Source organism: Scyliorhinus torazame, chromosome 15 (genome assembly GCF_047496885.1).
Source record: "Scyliorhinus torazame isolate Kashiwa2021f chromosome 15, sScyTor2.1, whole genome shotgun sequence".
In the NCBI taxonomy this organism is placed as follows: Eukaryota; Metazoa; Chordata; class Chondrichthyes; order Carcharhiniformes; family Scyliorhinidae; genus Scyliorhinus; species Scyliorhinus torazame.
The window spans coordinates 145,538,569-145,557,395 of NC_092721.1; the positions used below are offsets into that span (position 1 = coordinate 145,538,569).

Here is an 18,827-nt window from a genome sequence, read left to right on the forward strand (position 1 = left end):
CTGTAGCAGGAACTAGAACTTGTTCAAGAAGAGTCTCTCAGCAGAAAGGGGAATGCAAGTAGTGCAACAGACTAGAGAATAAACAATCCCAGCACTTGGTGAATTCTGTTTCAGAGTGTTCCCAACATAATCCAGCCCTCTTCCCGGCTTTCCCTGCAGCAGCTTGTGAATCCAGCGAAGAATCCCTGTTGTGATAACAGAAGCCAATTGAGTGCAATTAAGGGACTTGTTTTAGCATGCAGTCCCATCTTTTCCATGGGTCACATGCTATGTCTACACCTGGCAAAGGGGAGTACACAGCAAGAGCCCAACATCGAGTGGAACTGTCCTGATATGAGCAGTGTAAAAACTGAAACCAGCAAACCCTTGGTCAGCCACAGTGAAAGGCTAACTTTAGGGAGCCATTCCTTCATCCTAAACTCTCTGATTTTGTTGGGGCCAGCAACTTTGTATGTAACTTATATCAATTGGATACCACTGAGAGTAATCTCACCTTGTTGTCTGTATATCCATCACATTGCTAGCAAATCATTGGTTGAAACTTTAATTATGTTATAAACAAGAAGAAAGTATTGTGATCCAAAAAATGGTTTCTCATGGGTTGGAGACTTCAGGCATAGAGGCAAAGCACGGTTCCACCTTGAAAGGTTGAATTGGTTTGTATCCTGGCCAAACATCCCAGATATGCCGATCATTCCTTCCTCAAGGTATGAGATGGGGGTCCCTGGCCTGGAGTCACAGTTATGTCAGTGAAGCTGGGGCAGAGACATTACCACGTGTGTATGTATGTATGGACCATAAAATCCATTCAACCAAAATAATAAGGTTCAAACTGCAAAATGTTTGAAATTTGAAATTGTTGCATCATCCCAATTTATAGATGAGAAAAGTACTTAAAAGCATTGTCAGCCCTGAATATTAAAAATGTGTCAATGTGGACATTGCAAAGAACAGAAATTGGTATGGTTCTAACTTCTGGCTGAAGTGTGGGATTCAAGGTGTTGGGATCTTGTGGTAATTTTTATTTTTCCTAACATGCCTTTTCACTTGTTCCTGTTTTTAGGCAGCACTAGAGTAAACCTGGTGAAGATCCCATCGACTGCCTCCAGCCCACGTGACACTGCATTAGCGGCTGTGATATGCAGTGCTTTGGCCATGGTTTTGCTGGCTCTCCTTATCCTGTGCGTCATCTACTGCAAGAAGCAATTTATGGAGAAAAAACCCAGTTGTAAGTTTATTTTATAACAATATTTCTGACTTTCCAAAGTGGCTGAATAGATGAATGCATTTCCGAGCATGAGGTAAAGCTGTAAAGGCCAAGAACGTCACGGGTTTAATTTCTGGTTGGTGATGAACTCTCCCTGATACGGTTAGGAACACGCTAAAATTAGTATTAAGAAAAACACATTTGTGTGCCAGAGATGGGAAAAGGGTGTACCTGTTTTGGTGGATATCTAGTGACTCCAATCTGGGACCTATGTATGAATGGATTGAACTCAGTAATTTATTCAAACAGAGCATGAACACTCCCCAGCAAGACTTGGGTGGTTATGTGAAGGGCCAGTTGTACTGCATTCTGGTAAAGTCATCACCTGCAGGAAGTGAAGGGGAAAAGATTGGAAGCAGCTTCCACCTTCTAAATAGACGTTACATTTTCTCAGGAAATGTGAAACCTTTCGATCTATACATATAGTTGGAGATACAAGGCAATAGCAAGTGCTCTCCAAAGGTTCAACATGCTACAACTACAACTGGCCTGCAGTGTTCAAATGTGTTAGGATAGAAATCTCATTTTTTTCTCAGTCTCTCATTTCAGCAAACAAGTTAACAATGCTGCTCCCAATAAAATGGGACAGCTTTCCGTTGCACAAGCAACATCGGCAATTAGGCTTGAAGCCCCCTCATAAACTGGCACTAACATCAAATGCCAGGCTGCAGACCACCCGTAGACAGCAGTTTTATTGTACCTAGACAAACGTTGTGTATTTTAAAGATTGATTGATCTGGGAGGCAGATGACCTGTCTAACACATTGATTGGGTCCAGGCATGGCTAAGACTCCTAAACTTAAAAAAAGTGAAGAAGGAATATTTTCAATTATATTACGTTAAAATCGTCTTCACGGCTGAACAAAAATATTAATGAAGTGACCAACCCTGTCAGATCAACGATGTGCAGTAGTCTGGTGCAATACATCATTGGTGTGCAGGAAGGACTGCAATAATTCATTAACTCCTTTCATTTAAAATGAGGACTGACTTTTAAATTCATTAAAAGATGCAGGTTGGTTGTGGAATTGGGTGTGTTCATTTAACTATTTTTAGCCATCTACATGAAAAAATGCTTACGGTTTGATTTGGAGCAACTGGTTTGAGAAGAACGAAGTTATGGCTCACGCTGCCTTCTTAGATTATCCAAAGATGAAGGAAACTGAACAAAACGATTCAGAACCCTGGCTGCGTATTGTCCTAGTTCAAAATGCACAACTGGTTTGGATGAGCACAACTGTCTAGAATGTTCTTTGTCATGTCCGTTACAAAATGTCCTGATTTTTCAGTGATACGAATATTTATTATAGCATTGCAGTGCGTATTGGAAGCATATAAAACCCAACAAGTCTCATTTTCTTCTGGTGTCCTTTAGTGTTCAGGCTTTCTAGAAAAATTGGTAACAACTGGCATGCTACATGCTACTGCTATATTGTGTTTTAAATGAAAGGCTAAAACAACCTTTGCGTTTGTGGGTCTGTAGTCAGAATAACTTTTTCTCATAAAGACTGCCTCTGTTGCTCTGACCTGAGAAAAGTTGAGTATTTGAAAAAATATAGTGGTCACAGTCAATAAATCAAAGACCACACAATGTACAAAACAGTTTGTGGGAATTATTAAAGTCTGTCATACTCACCATGCATCTTTTATTGTTCCTCTCTTTTCCCTCTTCAAAGGGTCAATGAGACTACAGGATACTCAGTTAAATGGGGCGGAACTGTCATCTTTTGACAGGCAGAGGATTAATCTGAGTCCACACAGGACCTGCACACACTGTCAACAAGGTCCAGCACAGACTTGCGGTAGGTATGAAGAAAGAATCCTCAGAGGACTGCTTTATTAGAGAAGACTTGTCGACGCTCCCATTGTAGTTGGATGATGTGGTTTCGCCTGAGTACATCCCATAAGTGTTTAAGACAGTACACAATCACTTTTTATGTGCAACACGCGATGATTGTGTAGATAGTGGCACTGCAAAAATTGCAATTTTCATTGTGTTTCTGTGCATTGTTAACAGGAGCATAAAACATTTCCAGTCGATGAAAGAAATACAGCAGTTGTTTATTTTTCCATGATATATAAGCACATTTAAATAATTCCACAATCCACTGACTTGATGCCCTTGACAAGATCCTTGCTGTTCATCCACAATTAAATGCATGCCATTTTTAGCAGTAATCGGATAAACAGTTTATCTTATTTGTCACTTGAACCAGGCCAGCTCAATTTTGTGGCCTTGTTGGTCTGATCAAGTTACTGCAGGGAGTCTGCCAATGTTTCTTCTTCGAATTGGAGGTGGAACCTATCGCTGCCTGCCTTCTCTCCCTCTTTACGGTAGCTGTTCACAGAGTAGCATTTGCAGCAGTTAAAATGATTTCTCAGCAGACGTCTCTGTGTATTTTATTGTTCTGCCCAGACAAGTATTGACAGCAGCGAGTAATCTTCGGGAGATTCTGGGTATCTTTGGATAGTTCCCCAGTAGGAAGTTCCTGACCTCAGCTGCGATGTTGGGAAGATGCCAACCAAGGGACTTGAAACTGCTTTCTCAGGGCAGGAGGAAAAATTGGGAATTGAATCATCCAGACAGGCTCTTGTGCCTCCAAGGAAATAATTACAAAGCGGCTTTCACAGGGTCCTGGGAGTAGGCCATCTGCTTGGCCCTTTTGATCATAATACAAAAGAACTGAAGGAGAGCGAGAAAACAACAAAGAGGGATTCAATAGGAACACTATGCTTGAATATCAATTTATCTGGATCAGTTGTTTAAAGATGATTCAGATCTTAATATGGTACAGTTTATTAATTAATAATTTAATTAACAGGCTGATATTTTAACCGGGTATGTATATTTCTCCTGATGAGGCTATCTTGAAACTTCCCACTGTCAAAAGAGTTACTGGTTTCTCAGCATGAGACTAAAACTGTAATAATAACTGTCCTTAAAACAACTGTGCGTTGTTACTGAGATCAAACAAAGATCTTTTTATAACGGAAGGAATTGTTGGAATATTAACCATAGGATTTGCCAAGATTTTTTATTTATCTTTTAAAAATGTAGCTCACTACAGTGTTGACCCAAATGTGACAACATATCTTTAGAAATTCCCAGAGTCTGAAATTATAATCCCTTACGGGGACTGGCAGCATAGGACAAATGGACACAGAGGGAGCAGAATAAAGATCCAGATCTTGGATTGTCGCAGACCAGACATACAAGTCAAGATGTGCGCTGGGACCTGAGGAAGTGATGACATATTTACTTCCATGGGAACTACCTGGGGAGGTTGAACTCTTTGACTGTTTCTATCACTCAGTTGGAGTGCAGGTCTTTGGAGCAATCCGATGTACTGAACTAAATAATTACCCAGGAAAAGCGTAGTTTATGGATACTGGGTACCTTCAGAACTGAGCCCCCAACTCCTCCCTTAAACCTCTGACTACTCCTCAAACCTCTGACTACTCCCTTAACCTCTGACGACTCCTCTAACCTCTGACTCCTCCTCTAACCTCTGACTACTCCTCAAACTTCTGACTACCCCCTTAACCTCTGACTCCTCCCCTAACCTCTGACTCCTCCGCTAACCTCTGACTCCTCCCCTAACCTCTGACTCCTCCCCTTACCTCCAACTACTCCCCTAACGTCCGACTCCTCCTCAAACCTCCGAGTACTCCCCTAACCTCAGTCTATTTTACAAACTGTGGACTACTCCCCTCAGTTCCAAGTCCTCCCTCAAACCTCCGACTACTCCTCAAACATCCGACTACTTCTCTGACCACTGACTCCTCCCCTAACTAAAGACTACTCCTCTGGTCATTCCCCAGACAAGCCTCCCAACCATGTGACTACCCCATTGACCCACTGCCCACAGAACCTGACCACCCGACTACACCTGAAACCCCCCCGGCGACCCCACTGACAGCTCGAACACCATATTACACCTGACTTCAACTCTGGCCAGTAACTCCTCCCAACCAGGCTACATTCCTCGACCCATGTGCCACCCCACCCATCTGCCACCCCACCCACCTGTAATTCTACATACTGGCCACCGACCCACGTGCCACTCTATCTACCTGCCACTTCACCCATCTATCACCCCACCCAGCTGCCAATCCACCCACTAACAACTCTATCCACCTACCACCCACCCACCTAACATCCCAACCATCCCACCCACCTACCACCCTGTCACCCCAACCACCTCCCACACTACCCACTTATCTCACCCACCCTACCAACCTCCTCATTCTCTCATCCACTAACATTCAGCTGGAGCTTTAAACTTACCATACAACAGCTAGTGCTGCAAAATGGGCATGTCCTATCTACCCGCGACTCTACTGCAATCTAGTGCAGTTCTCCTGGTGACACTGCACTCACCGTTTCTAGGAAAGCTTGACTCGGAGGACCTGGCAAGAGATGAGTCGCATCGAGGTGTTGAAAAGTTTGAGCCGAGCAGCAATCCAACGATATTGCCGCTCTGCAGAAGATCTGGGCCATTGATATCTTGATCCCTGCACTAGTCCTGCAACAGAACCATATTTTGGACAAGCAGTGAACAACCTCCATGGTGTAGTATCCATGTGCAGGGTGATCTCAACATCATGGGGATCACCATTGAGCGGAAACTGAACTGGGGCCAGCCATTTACTGAAACTGAACTGGGCCAGCCATATAAATATTGTTTTAGATGCTGCAAATTCTGCAGGAAGTAACTCATCTCCTGATTCCCCAAAGCCTGTCCACCATTTGCAAGGCACAAGTCAGGAGTGTAATGGAATACTCTCCACTTGCCAGATGGCATGGTTAAGTGTGCTTGTCCTTTTCGATCAAGATGTCCTTCGTTTCTTTAATTATTTCATGGAATGTGAATTTTGCTACCAAGATTTGTTGATTCCTAATTGCCTTTCAGAAGGTGATGGTGAGCCGCCTTCTTGACCTGTGGCAGTCCCATCTGGTGTAGGTACACCCACAATTCTTTAGGAAGGAACGGTGATACAGTGCCAGGTCAGGATGATGTGTGGCTTGGAGGGGATTTTTAGATGATGGTTCTTGACTGTTGTGGGAGCTGCACTCATCCAAGTTCATATGACAAATAGGATCATTGTTTGATCCAGTTAAAATGAAAAGTAGTATACATTTAATTTTGGACAAATACCCGGCCTGGGATTCTCCATTCCCGGCGATCGGGCGGAGATTCCCTTTTTACGCTGGAATCGGGGGCGGCACCTGTTTTCGCATGGTCCGCCCCCTCCAAAACAGCATAATCGAGGAGCGCGCCACATGCTGTTGGGGTGGCCTCAGGACGTCACCTGAAGGCACTCCCCTGATGCTCCACCCCTGATGGGACGAGTTCCTGACCGCACAGTTGACTTATCTCAACGGTCGGGAACCCGGCGTGGCGGCTGCAGACTGTGTCCAGCGCCACCAACAGTCAGGCGGGAGCCGTGCTGCTGGCCGAGGGAGCTTCGGCGAGGGCTGGGGGGACTGGTAGGGGATGGACAGGGAGTGGCGATGGGGTGTCCAAGGGGGCACTATCTGGCAGATCGGGTCCGTGCACGGCCGCCACCATGTTGAACGGCGTAACCACTGCAGGCCGCTGCTGTGCGCATGCACGGCCATGGACCAGGCAATTCTCCGGTCGATTTTCTCGCGGGGGCCGGGAGTTTTGTGTGGCGCGGCTGCTAGCCCTTCACCGGTCAGTGCATTCCCTCCCCCCACCAAGCAAAAAGGTGGGTGGTGTCAGCGAGTAGCTGGCTGCTGTTCGTAAATCTGTCACCCCTAAGAGCGGAACTCAGCTCTGTGTATAAAGTGACAAGTGGCAGCAATTGTAAGAATAAAATAATTAATTTTAGCTCAGACTTCACACCCTTTACACTCAAAACATTTAGTAAAAATTTGAAAGTAAAAATGGAAAATATAGGCTTGGCTTCTCTAATTAAGGATAATCGTTATCTCCATCCATCTAAAATTGTCCATTCCCTCTGTGTTTAATAACTGCAGCGATGGTATTTTCTTTCCCTTAGGGCCTGTTCACCTGGTCCCGTCATGTTGCTTCGATGATACTTGCAGCCTGGAGTACAGTAGTGAGAGCTTCTACCCATCTGGATCTGAGATCAATAAAAGGTATGAGATGCATCTAAGGACACTGAGGGAAGTGCGAATGGAAATTGCGGAGGCACCAGCTGTAATTTTCCAGTCTTCCTTAGACACAGGAGTGGTGCCAGAAGAATGGCGAATTGCAAATGTTATACCTTTGTTCAAAAAAGGCTGGAAAGATAAGCCCAGCAACTACAGGCCAGTCAGTTTAGCGGGGTGCATGGCTGCCTAGCAGGCCGCGGCAATGGTGCTCTCTGCCCGTCCACCTTGACCCCACTGGCCACCCCCCGCTACTCCCCCCCCCCCCCCCCCCCCCCCCCCCCGGCCCTGGCAGAAACCACCTCCCAGCCATTGGCACAACTGTCAGCAAACTTGGGTGATGTTGGACACTTTCCGTACCACCTCTCTCCCCCAGCAGCCACAACACTGGTTTCATGATTTTTAAAAGCACAAATGAAACTCGTCACCAGGAATTCGACCCATCGGAGGTGGAGAAACGCGGAGGCACCGGAGAATAGCGAGTCGGGCCCACTAATGATATGCAAATTGTGTTTACTGTACGTGCATTCTGTAATGCATTGATGCGCTATCGAGGCAACAGAGAATTGCAATTGGTCGTGAAATTGGCGCCCGCCGCGATTTCAGCGTCAGAACAATTTTCCGCCCAATCACGTTTTGCTATTCCGCCATTGGCCGACGGAGAATCCCGCCCATGGTCTTTCCCTCCATCAAGGTCAATGGAGAAACCCTACCAAACGTGGAACATTATCTATACCTGGGAGCCACCTCTCCTCTAAGGCTGACATTTTGATGCAGAGATCCAAAATCGTATCCAATCCACGAGCGCCTCCTCCAGACCCCTAAGGATGAGAGTCTTGGATTAACCGTTCTGGCACCAAGATCCTCAAGTACAAGGCGGTCATCCTCCCAACTCTTCTATACCGCTCAGAAACTTGGAATACATTGAGACGCCACCTCAATGGCCCTGGAAAGGTACCATCAATGCTGTCTGGGACAGATTTGCCGCATCAGATGGGAAGACAGGTGTATTAACAGAGTCTTTGAAGGTGCCAAGAGCACTAGCATCAAGGCCATGAAACCAATTTCGCTGGGCTGTCCATGTACTGAGAATGTCAGAGTCCTGACTGCCAAAGCAAATCTTCTTTGCCCAGTTCAAGGAAGGCTTCTGAACAAGAGAAGGACAAGAGAAGTGCTTCATGACACCCTGCAGGCTTACCTCAAGAAATGCAACATAGTCATCAACACCTGGGAGACTCTTTCTGAGAAGAGACCTACTTGGAGAAACCTTCTGATTGAAGAGACAGAATTCTTCGAGGGCATCTGGCGGCAAGAGGAGGCCCGGATAAGGAGTCTTGAGAAAGAAATACCAGCGATCTAGAATCCAAGAGCCAATCACACCTCCAGGAAACACCTGCCTAGTGTGCAGTCGAAGATGCGGCTCTAGGATCAGGCTCATCACCATGAAAGGACCCATGGAACCCATGACCAGTAACATGGAGTTTCTTAGGTGGACAATCATACTCGTTAGCGAGTGATCGCCGAAGAAGATTGAAATACCCAAGCCTCAAGATCTTATCAATGAACACTGTAACGTTAAAAAAACATATTAATTATATAATATGAAACTTCATTAGTGGATCAAGTTGGATCCCTGGAATTATTGTCTCTTGAGACCGAACCCTTATCGTACCGAGTAGACATGGAGGGATGGATCGTTAGTAAACATCTCTTGAGGAGTAGAGAGATGCTCCACAGTCAGGGTTGCCATCAAGAAATGATTTTGAATCCTTAAGCACCAAAATACCTGATCGACCTGTTGTAGACATCACTGATGTCTCCATGGAAGAAAATAGTGATGAATCTCCGATGCTGTTATTGCGGTTCCTGTTAATGTCAATCCTGTGGAAGCATCTCAGACAATAGAATTACGCTGCTCTAAAAGAAACCCCTTCAAACACTCGACTTCTAATTGTACAACTCATGTTAGTTAATATTTAGGATGGATGAATTGGTTATTGAAGATTGTATAAAAGAGTTAAAGGGGGAGAAATGTGATGATTGTCCCTTTAAGGGTAACACAGCAGACTAAGTAAAAGTAAAGTTGCCATTGTCCCAGATGACCATAGGCTGCTTTCCCCTTTGAAGGTGGTGATTTAACCTGAGGATCACCACACCTCAGGCAAGGGACAAGGTTGAAAAGGGGGGCCTTCATGAATAACCTCAGGTGGTTTGGGGATTGAACCCACGCTGTTGGCCTCGCTCTGCATCACAAATCAGCTGTCCTGCCAACTGAGCTAAACCAGGCCCCTAAGCAGAGATGGGTCACCTGGCCTGGGGGACCAATGGAGACTCAGAGTGGGCAATCACCTCAGGGGGTGGAGTCCTCTTAGGCAAAGAGACATTTTGGGTGCTTGCTGCAGCCATGTGACTGCTGAACAATTCTTATTAATGAATACCTTTTGTGTTCACTAATGGATTCTCTGAAAGTGCATTTTTACACTGCTTGATCCTATATTTTGAAAAGCATGCCATAGAAGCTCCTTACGTGGTACTCAACTTGACACATCAGCCATCTTAATAGATAATCAAAACAGAAAATTCTAAAAATATTCAGCAGGGCTGGCAGTATCTATGGAGAGAGAAACAAGGATTAACCTTACAAGTCCCTGTGACTCGTCTTCAGAACCATTCCTTTAATAGTCCTCGTTCTATCCTGTTCCTGGATTGTGGCTGGTAAATCTCTTTTAATTTAGAAGTCTGAGGAGATTAAATTAATCTTCATCGCTCATGCAAAATGGGGATAATGAATCAGGTTGTCCAACGTGCCTGTTTGTTAATCTAAAAAATATCAGGTGGACTATATTGTGGGCTGCTGGATCCCTATCTCCCATTTTGCACTACACCTGCAGAACAACTTCACCCACCGATAGTATCATCTATCAAACTGGGCTGGATTTGAACTTCTGTCCCATAGCTGAAAGGACAGTTCACTGGCCCACCAGAATACCTGATATTTCACTGAGCAAACAGGTAGAAATTTCATAAGTGGTTTTAGACATTGTAACTTTGATTCTATTGTACCTGATGAATAAACATCCGCCAACAAGATACCCCAAACTCAATATTAACATCTCATGACAATTGATGCAACTCCAAAGTCATTGACACCCTGGAGTTCTTTTTATAAATGATGCATGGTTCATGAAATTGCCGACTTGTAGCCAGTTACATCTTTGTGTAATACCTTCATCTCACAGACACTTGTGACATTATAGCATAAATATTGGAATACTCTCATATGGTACCATGGAGTCATTGATTGCAACCACACTGTATAACACGAGTTCAGCAGCATACCATTAGCATTTATCATTCTGTATGTTAACTCGAATACACTTTCTGTCACACACAGGAACATGGAATGTTGTGGAGAAATGCTGCCTTCTCTCCGCGATGTATTTACACCCTCTTTTGGTGGAGATGCCTCAGAAGTCTGGCCTCTAATGGGAGACTCTGCCTGCAGTGATGTTGGCTCTTTTTGTGAATCGCTTAATCCATCAAACACTGAGGCTTCCCCAGAGGACGATACTGCCTTTAGCCCACAGTCGGAAACCCCAATAATCCCACCTGCAGATAATACATGCCCAAGGCAGGAGGATCAACCTGAATCTGTTTGTCCGCAATCTCTTTCGGTGGAGGTTGTTGGAGCTACAGTAGCATTCGAAAAGCAAGAGGATGCAGTAGACCTAGGACATCTTCCATCATTAAACAATGGAGGCCAAGATCAGCACCAAATGGAGAAAAGGGCTGAGCAAGTTTCAATTGAAGATGCTGGGGTAAGGCATAACACTCAAACACTCCTTTATCTGTACTATTTCACTGGAATCTTAGACCTCACCCTGTTAACTAATACTGATAGACATCAAGGGCTTGATTTTCATTGAGGGTGTAGGACGGCATTGCCGCACAAAAGGTAAGATCACATGGGGTTACGGTTAATTTGTTAGCTTGGATAGAAGACAGGCTAACCGACAGAAGGCAGACAGTCGGGATAAATGGATCTTTATCTGTTTGGCAAGAAGTAACTAGTGGGGTGCCACAGGATTTGGTCCTTGGGCCCGATCTATTGACAATATATATTATGACGGATGCAGGGATGGAAGGTACTATAGCCAAATTTGCAATGACATGAAAATAGGTCGGATTGTAAGTTGCAATGAGGAACTAGAAAACTTACAAATGCATAAAGGTAGGCTAGGTAAGTGAGCCAAAATTTGGCAGCTGGTGTTTATCGTGGATAAATGTGAGGTTATTCATTTGGTCTGAAAAATAGAACGGCAACCTATTATCTAAATGGAGATAAACTTCGGAGTGCTTTGGTGCAGAGAGATCTGGGTGGCCTCGTGCAAAATCGCAGAAAACTAGTATGCAGGTACAGCAGGCAATAAGGAAGGGAAATTGAATTTTGCCACTTATAGCTAAATGAATAGAGTATAAAAGTAGGGAAGTGTTGCTGCAACTATGCAAGATATTGGTGAGACCGCACCTGGAATACTGTGTACAGCTTTGGTCCCCTTATTGGAGGAGGGATGTAGTTGCATTGGAGGCAGTTTGGAGGAGGTTCACCAGATGGCATTGAGTGAATTGCTCCTGCAGAGAACCAGCACAGACACGACGTGTCGAGTGGCCTCTGTGCTGTAACCATTCTATCAATTTGCTAGTGCTTTGCCAATTACAGACAGTTCAAATTCAAAATAACTGAATAGCTATGTTCAGATTTTCACCAAAGTTCATTCACAATCCTGAAGTTAGCCCACCACACCCTACCTAGAAGGTTGAAGTTTGTAACCACAGATGTGTAAGAACTTAGAGTGACTTGCCAATAGAAATGATTACTATAGGGTAGCATGGTTGTGGACGCTTTAAAAGTGATAAATGTGTTCCTTTTTAATTGCTGGCATATCAAAAAGGTATTTCTGTCCAATAATGTCAGATTAAACATGCGGGTACTGGTGTTGGAATAAATAAGGACTTTTTTACTGGTTTGATTGTTGTGCTAAAAGAGTCAGTGAAATCCATTTTTGGTTTGATCCTTTGTATTGACTGTAATTTTCTGTTTCCAGAATTTTGCCTAGAACATATCTTGATGGTGCCAGAGGAATGTCTCTGTTTTTGTCCTTCTCTGTTGACTCCCGACAAGCTAAAGGCACATCCTGCTGAGGCCTGACATTTCAGAATCTTACAGTTTTCCCAGATGAACTATGGCAAATTGTGTGCTACATCAATTGGTCTGCATTCATCGCAGACAGGAACCACATCCAAGTGAATCTATGCTTCATTTTAAGCAGCAGTCTATTTCTACCACTTGTGATTTACTATTTGCTTTTTTTGTATGAAATATTTGGCACCTTGTTTAAAGAACTTGGGAGGAATGTTTACTACTGGAAAGGTGGCAATGAAGAACTCTGTCAAAACGTCATTATGCTCAAACTGCTAAAGGGTTTCTGAAGATAAAGGATGACAGAGATCCATGGTTCAGATAGCAACCAGTGCGATAAAAGCTCTCGTTGTGGTTGGCTCTTACATGTGAAATTGAAGCATTAACAACTGTAGCCATAGACACTGCCTGAGGAAGATTGTGGGAGGTGGTATTCCACAGAAATGATTTTAATTCATTAGGTATCCAACTATAAATCTTTGTTATTAAAGCTTTAGAAAACGCAGTTATACACTTTAATGTGTTTTTTTTTAGAAAATTGCCACTGTACATTGCAGAGAATGAATTTTTTAAAGTATTAATAATTATAAATGAAGACGGTAGCCATTTACATTGTGTTCCACCTCTACTATTGTACTACTTCAGTGTGTCAACAAAAAATTGTTACTATTACCGATGCATTAATCATTCTCTTTACTGAGGGAAGCGAGATTGGTCTAGCTGGTAGTGCACTAAATATTGGAACAATTTGGAGGTGGAATTGTATGACTTCCGTTTTTACATGTTAGTGCATGCTATGAGTGGCCAGAAGATATGTTTGCTCATCATACAATGTTCCAATTCTCGTCAAAGGGTTTGATAACTTTCAGTTGGGTCATATCATTTGAGAGATTACGACATTGTTTATTGATAATAAAGGTTGAGCTTCGGTGCTCATTTACAATTTATTAAAAAAGTTGGTTAACAGTACATCTCAGTAGAGTAGATTGCAAGATATCCTTCTTTAACTAATGGCTATAAACACAATAAACTACAGGAAATCACATACTACAATTTTGTCTTTCTTGTGCATCATTAAAGTGACAATGTTCCCTGAATAACGGCACTGTTATCTCGATATAAGCAGCTTGGATTTATATTTATCCCAAATGACCACTCACTGTCTCCGTCTGGTGGAACATTCTGTCAGCAATGGCGCCAAATGAATTTGTGGAAAAATGTGGGCTGAGGTAACTGGAGCATTTAGGATGCAATCAGACGCTTTGGATATGCAATCTTAAAGTTAGAATTCCAACAGAGATAAACAGTGGGGAAAGAAAGAACTAGCATTTTTATATCGTCTTTCACAGTCAAAGGAGATCAGAAAACGCTGTATCACTGATGAATATTTTGAATCATAGAATCCCTACAGTGCGCAAGGAAGCCATCCAGCCCATTGAGTCTGCACCGACCGACTGAAAGAGCACCTACCTAGGCCCGCACTATCCTGCAAGCCCACCTACCTGCAAGCCTACCCTGCACATCTTGGGATTAAGGGGCAATTTATCATGGCCAATCCACCTAACCTCCAAAACATCTTTGGATTGTGAGAGGAAACTGGAGAAAACCCAACACAGACATGGGGAGAACGTGCAAACTCCACACAGAGAGTCACCCAAGGCTAGAATTGAACCTGGGTCCTTGGCGCTGTGATGCAGCAGTACTAACCACTGTGCCACCAGTTGCTGTTGCTGAGGAGGCAAATGCAGCAGCCAGTTTGAACACTGCAAATTTCAGGAAGGAGTTAAATGACCAGTTCTATCTGTTTTGGCAGAGGTATAAATATTAAGTCAAAGAATTCTCTTGCTCTTCTTCCCATGGTATCCTTTAGATCAAAAAGAGTCAGATAAAGCCTAGGATTTCACACCTTGTCAGAGATGGTACTTCAAACAGTGCAGCACTCCCTTGGCACTGCACTGAAAAGTCTGCCGGCATTATGTGCTCAAGCCTCAGAATGCATTTAAACCCATATCCTTTTCAATTCTAGAGGCAAGAGAACTATCACTGAGCCAAAATGACTTAGTAATAAGCAAAATGCTGCGGATGCTGGAATCTGAAACAAGAACAGAGGATGCTGGAAAAACCTAGCAGGTCTGCTAGCATCTATTAGGAGAGAGGCAGAGTTAACATTTCGAGTCCTTAGACTCTTCATCAGAACTGAAGAGAGAGAATGACCAGGGTTCTCCAGGGCCACCGACTAACTGCAGGATTCACAATGGGCCACTATATTCTGCGTCAGGCCAAAATTGAGATTTGTGCTGGAGGCCAAGCCCATCCTAAGTCTCCCGGCCTACCCCGCCGGCTAGAACGCCCCGCGCTGGCGGGAACGTGCAATGTATTCATCAGCATTCATTTCAATGCTATCATTGGGATGGAAGCCCAATTCAACTGTGTTGCTCCCCTCCCCCCACCAGACAGGAGTATGATTTGGTGCAAGTATTGAAAAACGGGTTAAGGAAGAACCCCCCACCCCCACCTCTCCACCCTGGAGGCAATTGTAGGGAGGGTACTCACACACTTGCCACCCCTCAGACTGCTAACCACCAGGTTGGCCTGAACAGGGGGAAATGAGTTGGTGGACTGAAGGGGGGTAATGAGGGGGGGGGGGGGCTGCTGAAGGGGGAACTGGCCATTCACTGTCCCGTCTCAGTCATGGTGAATGGCCACACACATAAAACCAACAGTCAATGGTTGTAGTCAATGAGGAGACAATTTAAAGTTAGTTATGGAAAGGGAGTAGCAGAGTCTTTGAAGCAGATACCTGTTCTGTCAGGTGGGAATACCTTGCTGAGGGGAGATAAGGAGAACCTATGTTTTGAATCCTCATGAAGGCTGTAGATTGTTGCGGCTAACTGATAGTTCCCAGCTGCTGGGTATAGCTTGCAACTCGGCAGATTTGGTAAATATGTACACACTGCTGCTTCAAAGCTTTCCTTTAGATAATTATTGGCAAAGGATCAGTGAACTGCATTTTCTTCCACAGCTAGGAAATTTATCAGTGTCAGAAAAATGTACTGCTCGTCTGAATCACATTTTTCCAGAATGAATGAGGGGGTGGGGGAGGAGAAAGCATCATCCAGCAGTTCTACAGTTTATGAAATAATGCAACAGAATTAGCTGCAAAGTACAAAATGGTGGAAAGTGGCCAAATGTATTTCGGATTCCACTATGTGCTGTATCGTGGCATGAACCATCTCACTAGAAAATGTTTCGAAGAATAACAAAAGCTATATAAACCTTTATGTTTTAACTGAGCACTCCTACATGCCAGATAGTCACTCAGTAACTTGTGTAAATGGTTGCAATATGCACAGTTGTCAAATTATTGAAGAAAAACTCCAAATGAATACTGATACTATCTACAGCCTGTGTGATCCAGAATGTGAAATCTGAAAGTTCACCAATGCTTAGCATTTGAAACCAGTTTCCGTTCCCTGTTCAATGTTAGAGTGATAAGTCTGAATTTTAGTGATTATGGGTTGGACTTTCATACTCAAGATGCGTAGTGGGAGCAGGCAAACTTCCCAGCTTGGCTCACCCGCTTCAGAATAAGATGCCCGTAAGGACAGGATTGTCATTGTGGGGGGGTTGCAGTGTGTGTGCTGTAGTCGGGCCGCCTGGCACAGGACTGTTTAAAAGGCACACCTCGTTGTTGTGGGGCATCTTCCCAGTTATAAACAAAACAAAGATCCTTAGGGCCTCACACCCCTCACCCCCCACAGACTCTCCATGCCCATCCATGTACCTTAATTCCTCATTCTGTTCATGCCATGGTATTCCCCCACTCGCCCCCATCTATCCTTGCATGACCCCATTCCAATAAATCCCCCAAAGGGCAGCACGGTAGCACAGGGGCAGCAAGATAGCACAGTGGTTAGCACAGTTGCTCCACGGCTCCAGGGCCCCAGCTTCGATTCCCAGCTTGGGTGACTGTGGAATCTCACAACCCAAAAGATGTACAGGGTAGGTGAATTGGTCACGTTAAATTGTCCCTTAATTGAAAAAAAAACAATTGGGTACTTTAAATTTATTTTAAAGAAAATAAATAATACTCGTGCTATATAAAGTCATTTAAAAGTTATTGAAAAATGTCCTCAAAATCTTTCTAATCAACTTAAATATGTCTTTGAAAAGAACAATAACATTCCTAAAAAGGAAGGAGTAAGTAGAAGTCAATCAGATTTCTTTTGCTGTTATCCAGCCCCAGCCCTATACTCACCCCTGTTGTGAAAGTGCAACCTTATTATTTACAGCAGCACAGTTGTTTTGTCTGGTAGCTTGACACGGTACGGTATTTTTTTCCAATTCAGGGGCAATTTAGCGTGGCACACCCTGCGCATTTTGTGGGGGTGAGATCCACGCAGTCATGGGGAGAATGTGCAAACTCCACATGGACAGTGACCTGGGGCGGGAGTGGAAACCGGCGCCATGAGACAGCAGTGCAAACCACTGAGCCACCATGCTGCCTTCGGTATGTGCCTACGTGAACCATGGCACTGAGATTATAATGGGAATCAACAGAGCCCACTCCTGGCATAATAATAATAATCTTTAATGTCACAAGTAGGCTTATATTACATGAAGTTACTGTGAAAAGCCCTAGTCACCACATTCCGGTGCCTGTTCGGGTACACGGAGGGATAATTCAGAATGTCCAAATTACCTAACAGCACGTCTTTCAGGACTTATGGGAGGAAACAGGAGAACCGGGAGGAAACCCATGCAGACACGGGGAGAACATGCAGACTCCGCACACAGTGACCCAAGCCGGGAATCGAACCTGGGACACTAGCGTTGTGAAGCAACAGTGTTAAACACTGTGCTACCATAATAATAATCTTTATTGTCACAAGTAGGCTTACATTAACACTGCAATGAAGTTGCGGTGAAAATCCCCTAGTCGCCACATTCTGGCGCCTGTTCGAGTACATAGAGGGAGAATTCAGAATGTCCAAATTACCTAACAGCCCATCTTTCGGGCCTTATGGGAGGAAACCGGAGCACCTGGAGGAAACCCATGCAGCCATGGGGAGAATGTACAGACTCCACACAGACAGTGATCCAAGTCGGGAATCGAACCTGGGACCCTGCAGCTGTGAAGCAACAGTGCTAACCACTGTGCTACCTGGCCACCCATGACCACCTTCATGCATGCTTTTCAGCAATTTTAACCCTCGCAGATTTTTACTCCCTGGACCTAGGTAAGGCGATCAATTGGAGTTCTACTGTCAACCCCAGGATAATATCTGCAAATTCACTGGGATCCAAGAATCAAACTGGTGCATTCCTAATATCTTTATTATTATCACACTGGGTGCTTTATTTAATAACTGAACTATCAGGAAGCAATCAAACAGCTTTCATGTGGAACTGACATAGTTTAAACCAGGAGACAACAACTATCCTCCAAACAAGGAAAGTGCTCTCCAGAATGAGAAATATTCAGGAGTAACTAAGTCACCTCATTGTCATAGTGACCAACTCCACTGGTGATACTCCTGTATCAACTAAGGATGACTGGTGAGGGACACCACTTTGTTAAAGAGGTTTGTGCGAGGGACACCACTTTGTTAAAGAGGTTTGTGCGGGAACACATAACAACAAATGGCAGCATGCAGAGCAGTGAGAAGATGAAGGAAATCAACATGCAACCTCGAGCCACACACACGTAACCCTTTTAAAAATAAATTTAGAGTACCCAATTTTTTTTTTTCCAATTAAGGGGCAATTTAGCGTGGCCAATCCACCAAACCTGCACATCTTTGGGTTGTGGGGGTGAAACCCACGCAAACACGGAAAGAATGTGCAAACTCCACTCAGTGACTCAGGGCCGGGATTCGAACCTGGGTCCTCAGCACCGTAGTCCTAGTGCTAACCTCTGTGCCGCATGCTGCCCCCCCCTCACACACACACGTAACCCTACCCCCCCCCCCCCCCCCCCACAACCCGGAGGGCAGCCGAACTACCACACGGCACCGTATGTCAGCACCCATACCGACCGCCATGGCCGAGTGTGTGGGGGGGGTTCCTATGTGTGGGGGGGTCTGTGGAGGGGGTTCCTGTGGGGGTCCCCTCTTACGGGGTCCCTGTGGGGCGTCCCCCTATTACAGAGGTCCTGTGGGGGTTCCCCCTTTTACAGGATTTCCCCAATTGCACGGGTCCCTGCGGGGAGTTTCCCTATT

General features: G+C 44.6%; 1 protein-coding gene across 2 annotated transcripts in view; it reads left to right on the top strand.

Annotated features, from left to right (window-relative positions):
* Positions 1 to 13,659, top strand: part of tnfrsf19 (tumor necrosis factor receptor superfamily, member 19) — a 112,359-nt gene extending 98,700 nt beyond the window's left edge. For both annotated transcript variants that reach the window (XM_072476860.1, XM_072476862.1), the window contains exons 6-10: positions 1,064 to 1,228; positions 2,944 to 3,069; positions 7,295 to 7,394; positions 10,801 to 11,224; positions 12,512 to 13,659. In XM_072476860.1, coding sequence (XP_072332961.1) covers positions 1,064 to 1,228; positions 2,944 to 3,069; positions 7,295 to 7,394; positions 10,801 to 11,224; positions 12,512 to 12,523 — 827 coding nt within the window. In that variant the 3' untranslated portion in view covers positions 12,524 to 13,659. The remainder of the gene's footprint in view (positions 1 to 1,063; positions 1,229 to 2,943; positions 3,070 to 7,294; positions 7,395 to 10,800; positions 11,225 to 12,511) is intronic.
* The last annotated feature ends 5,168 nt before the right edge of the window (positions 13,660 to 18,827 follow it).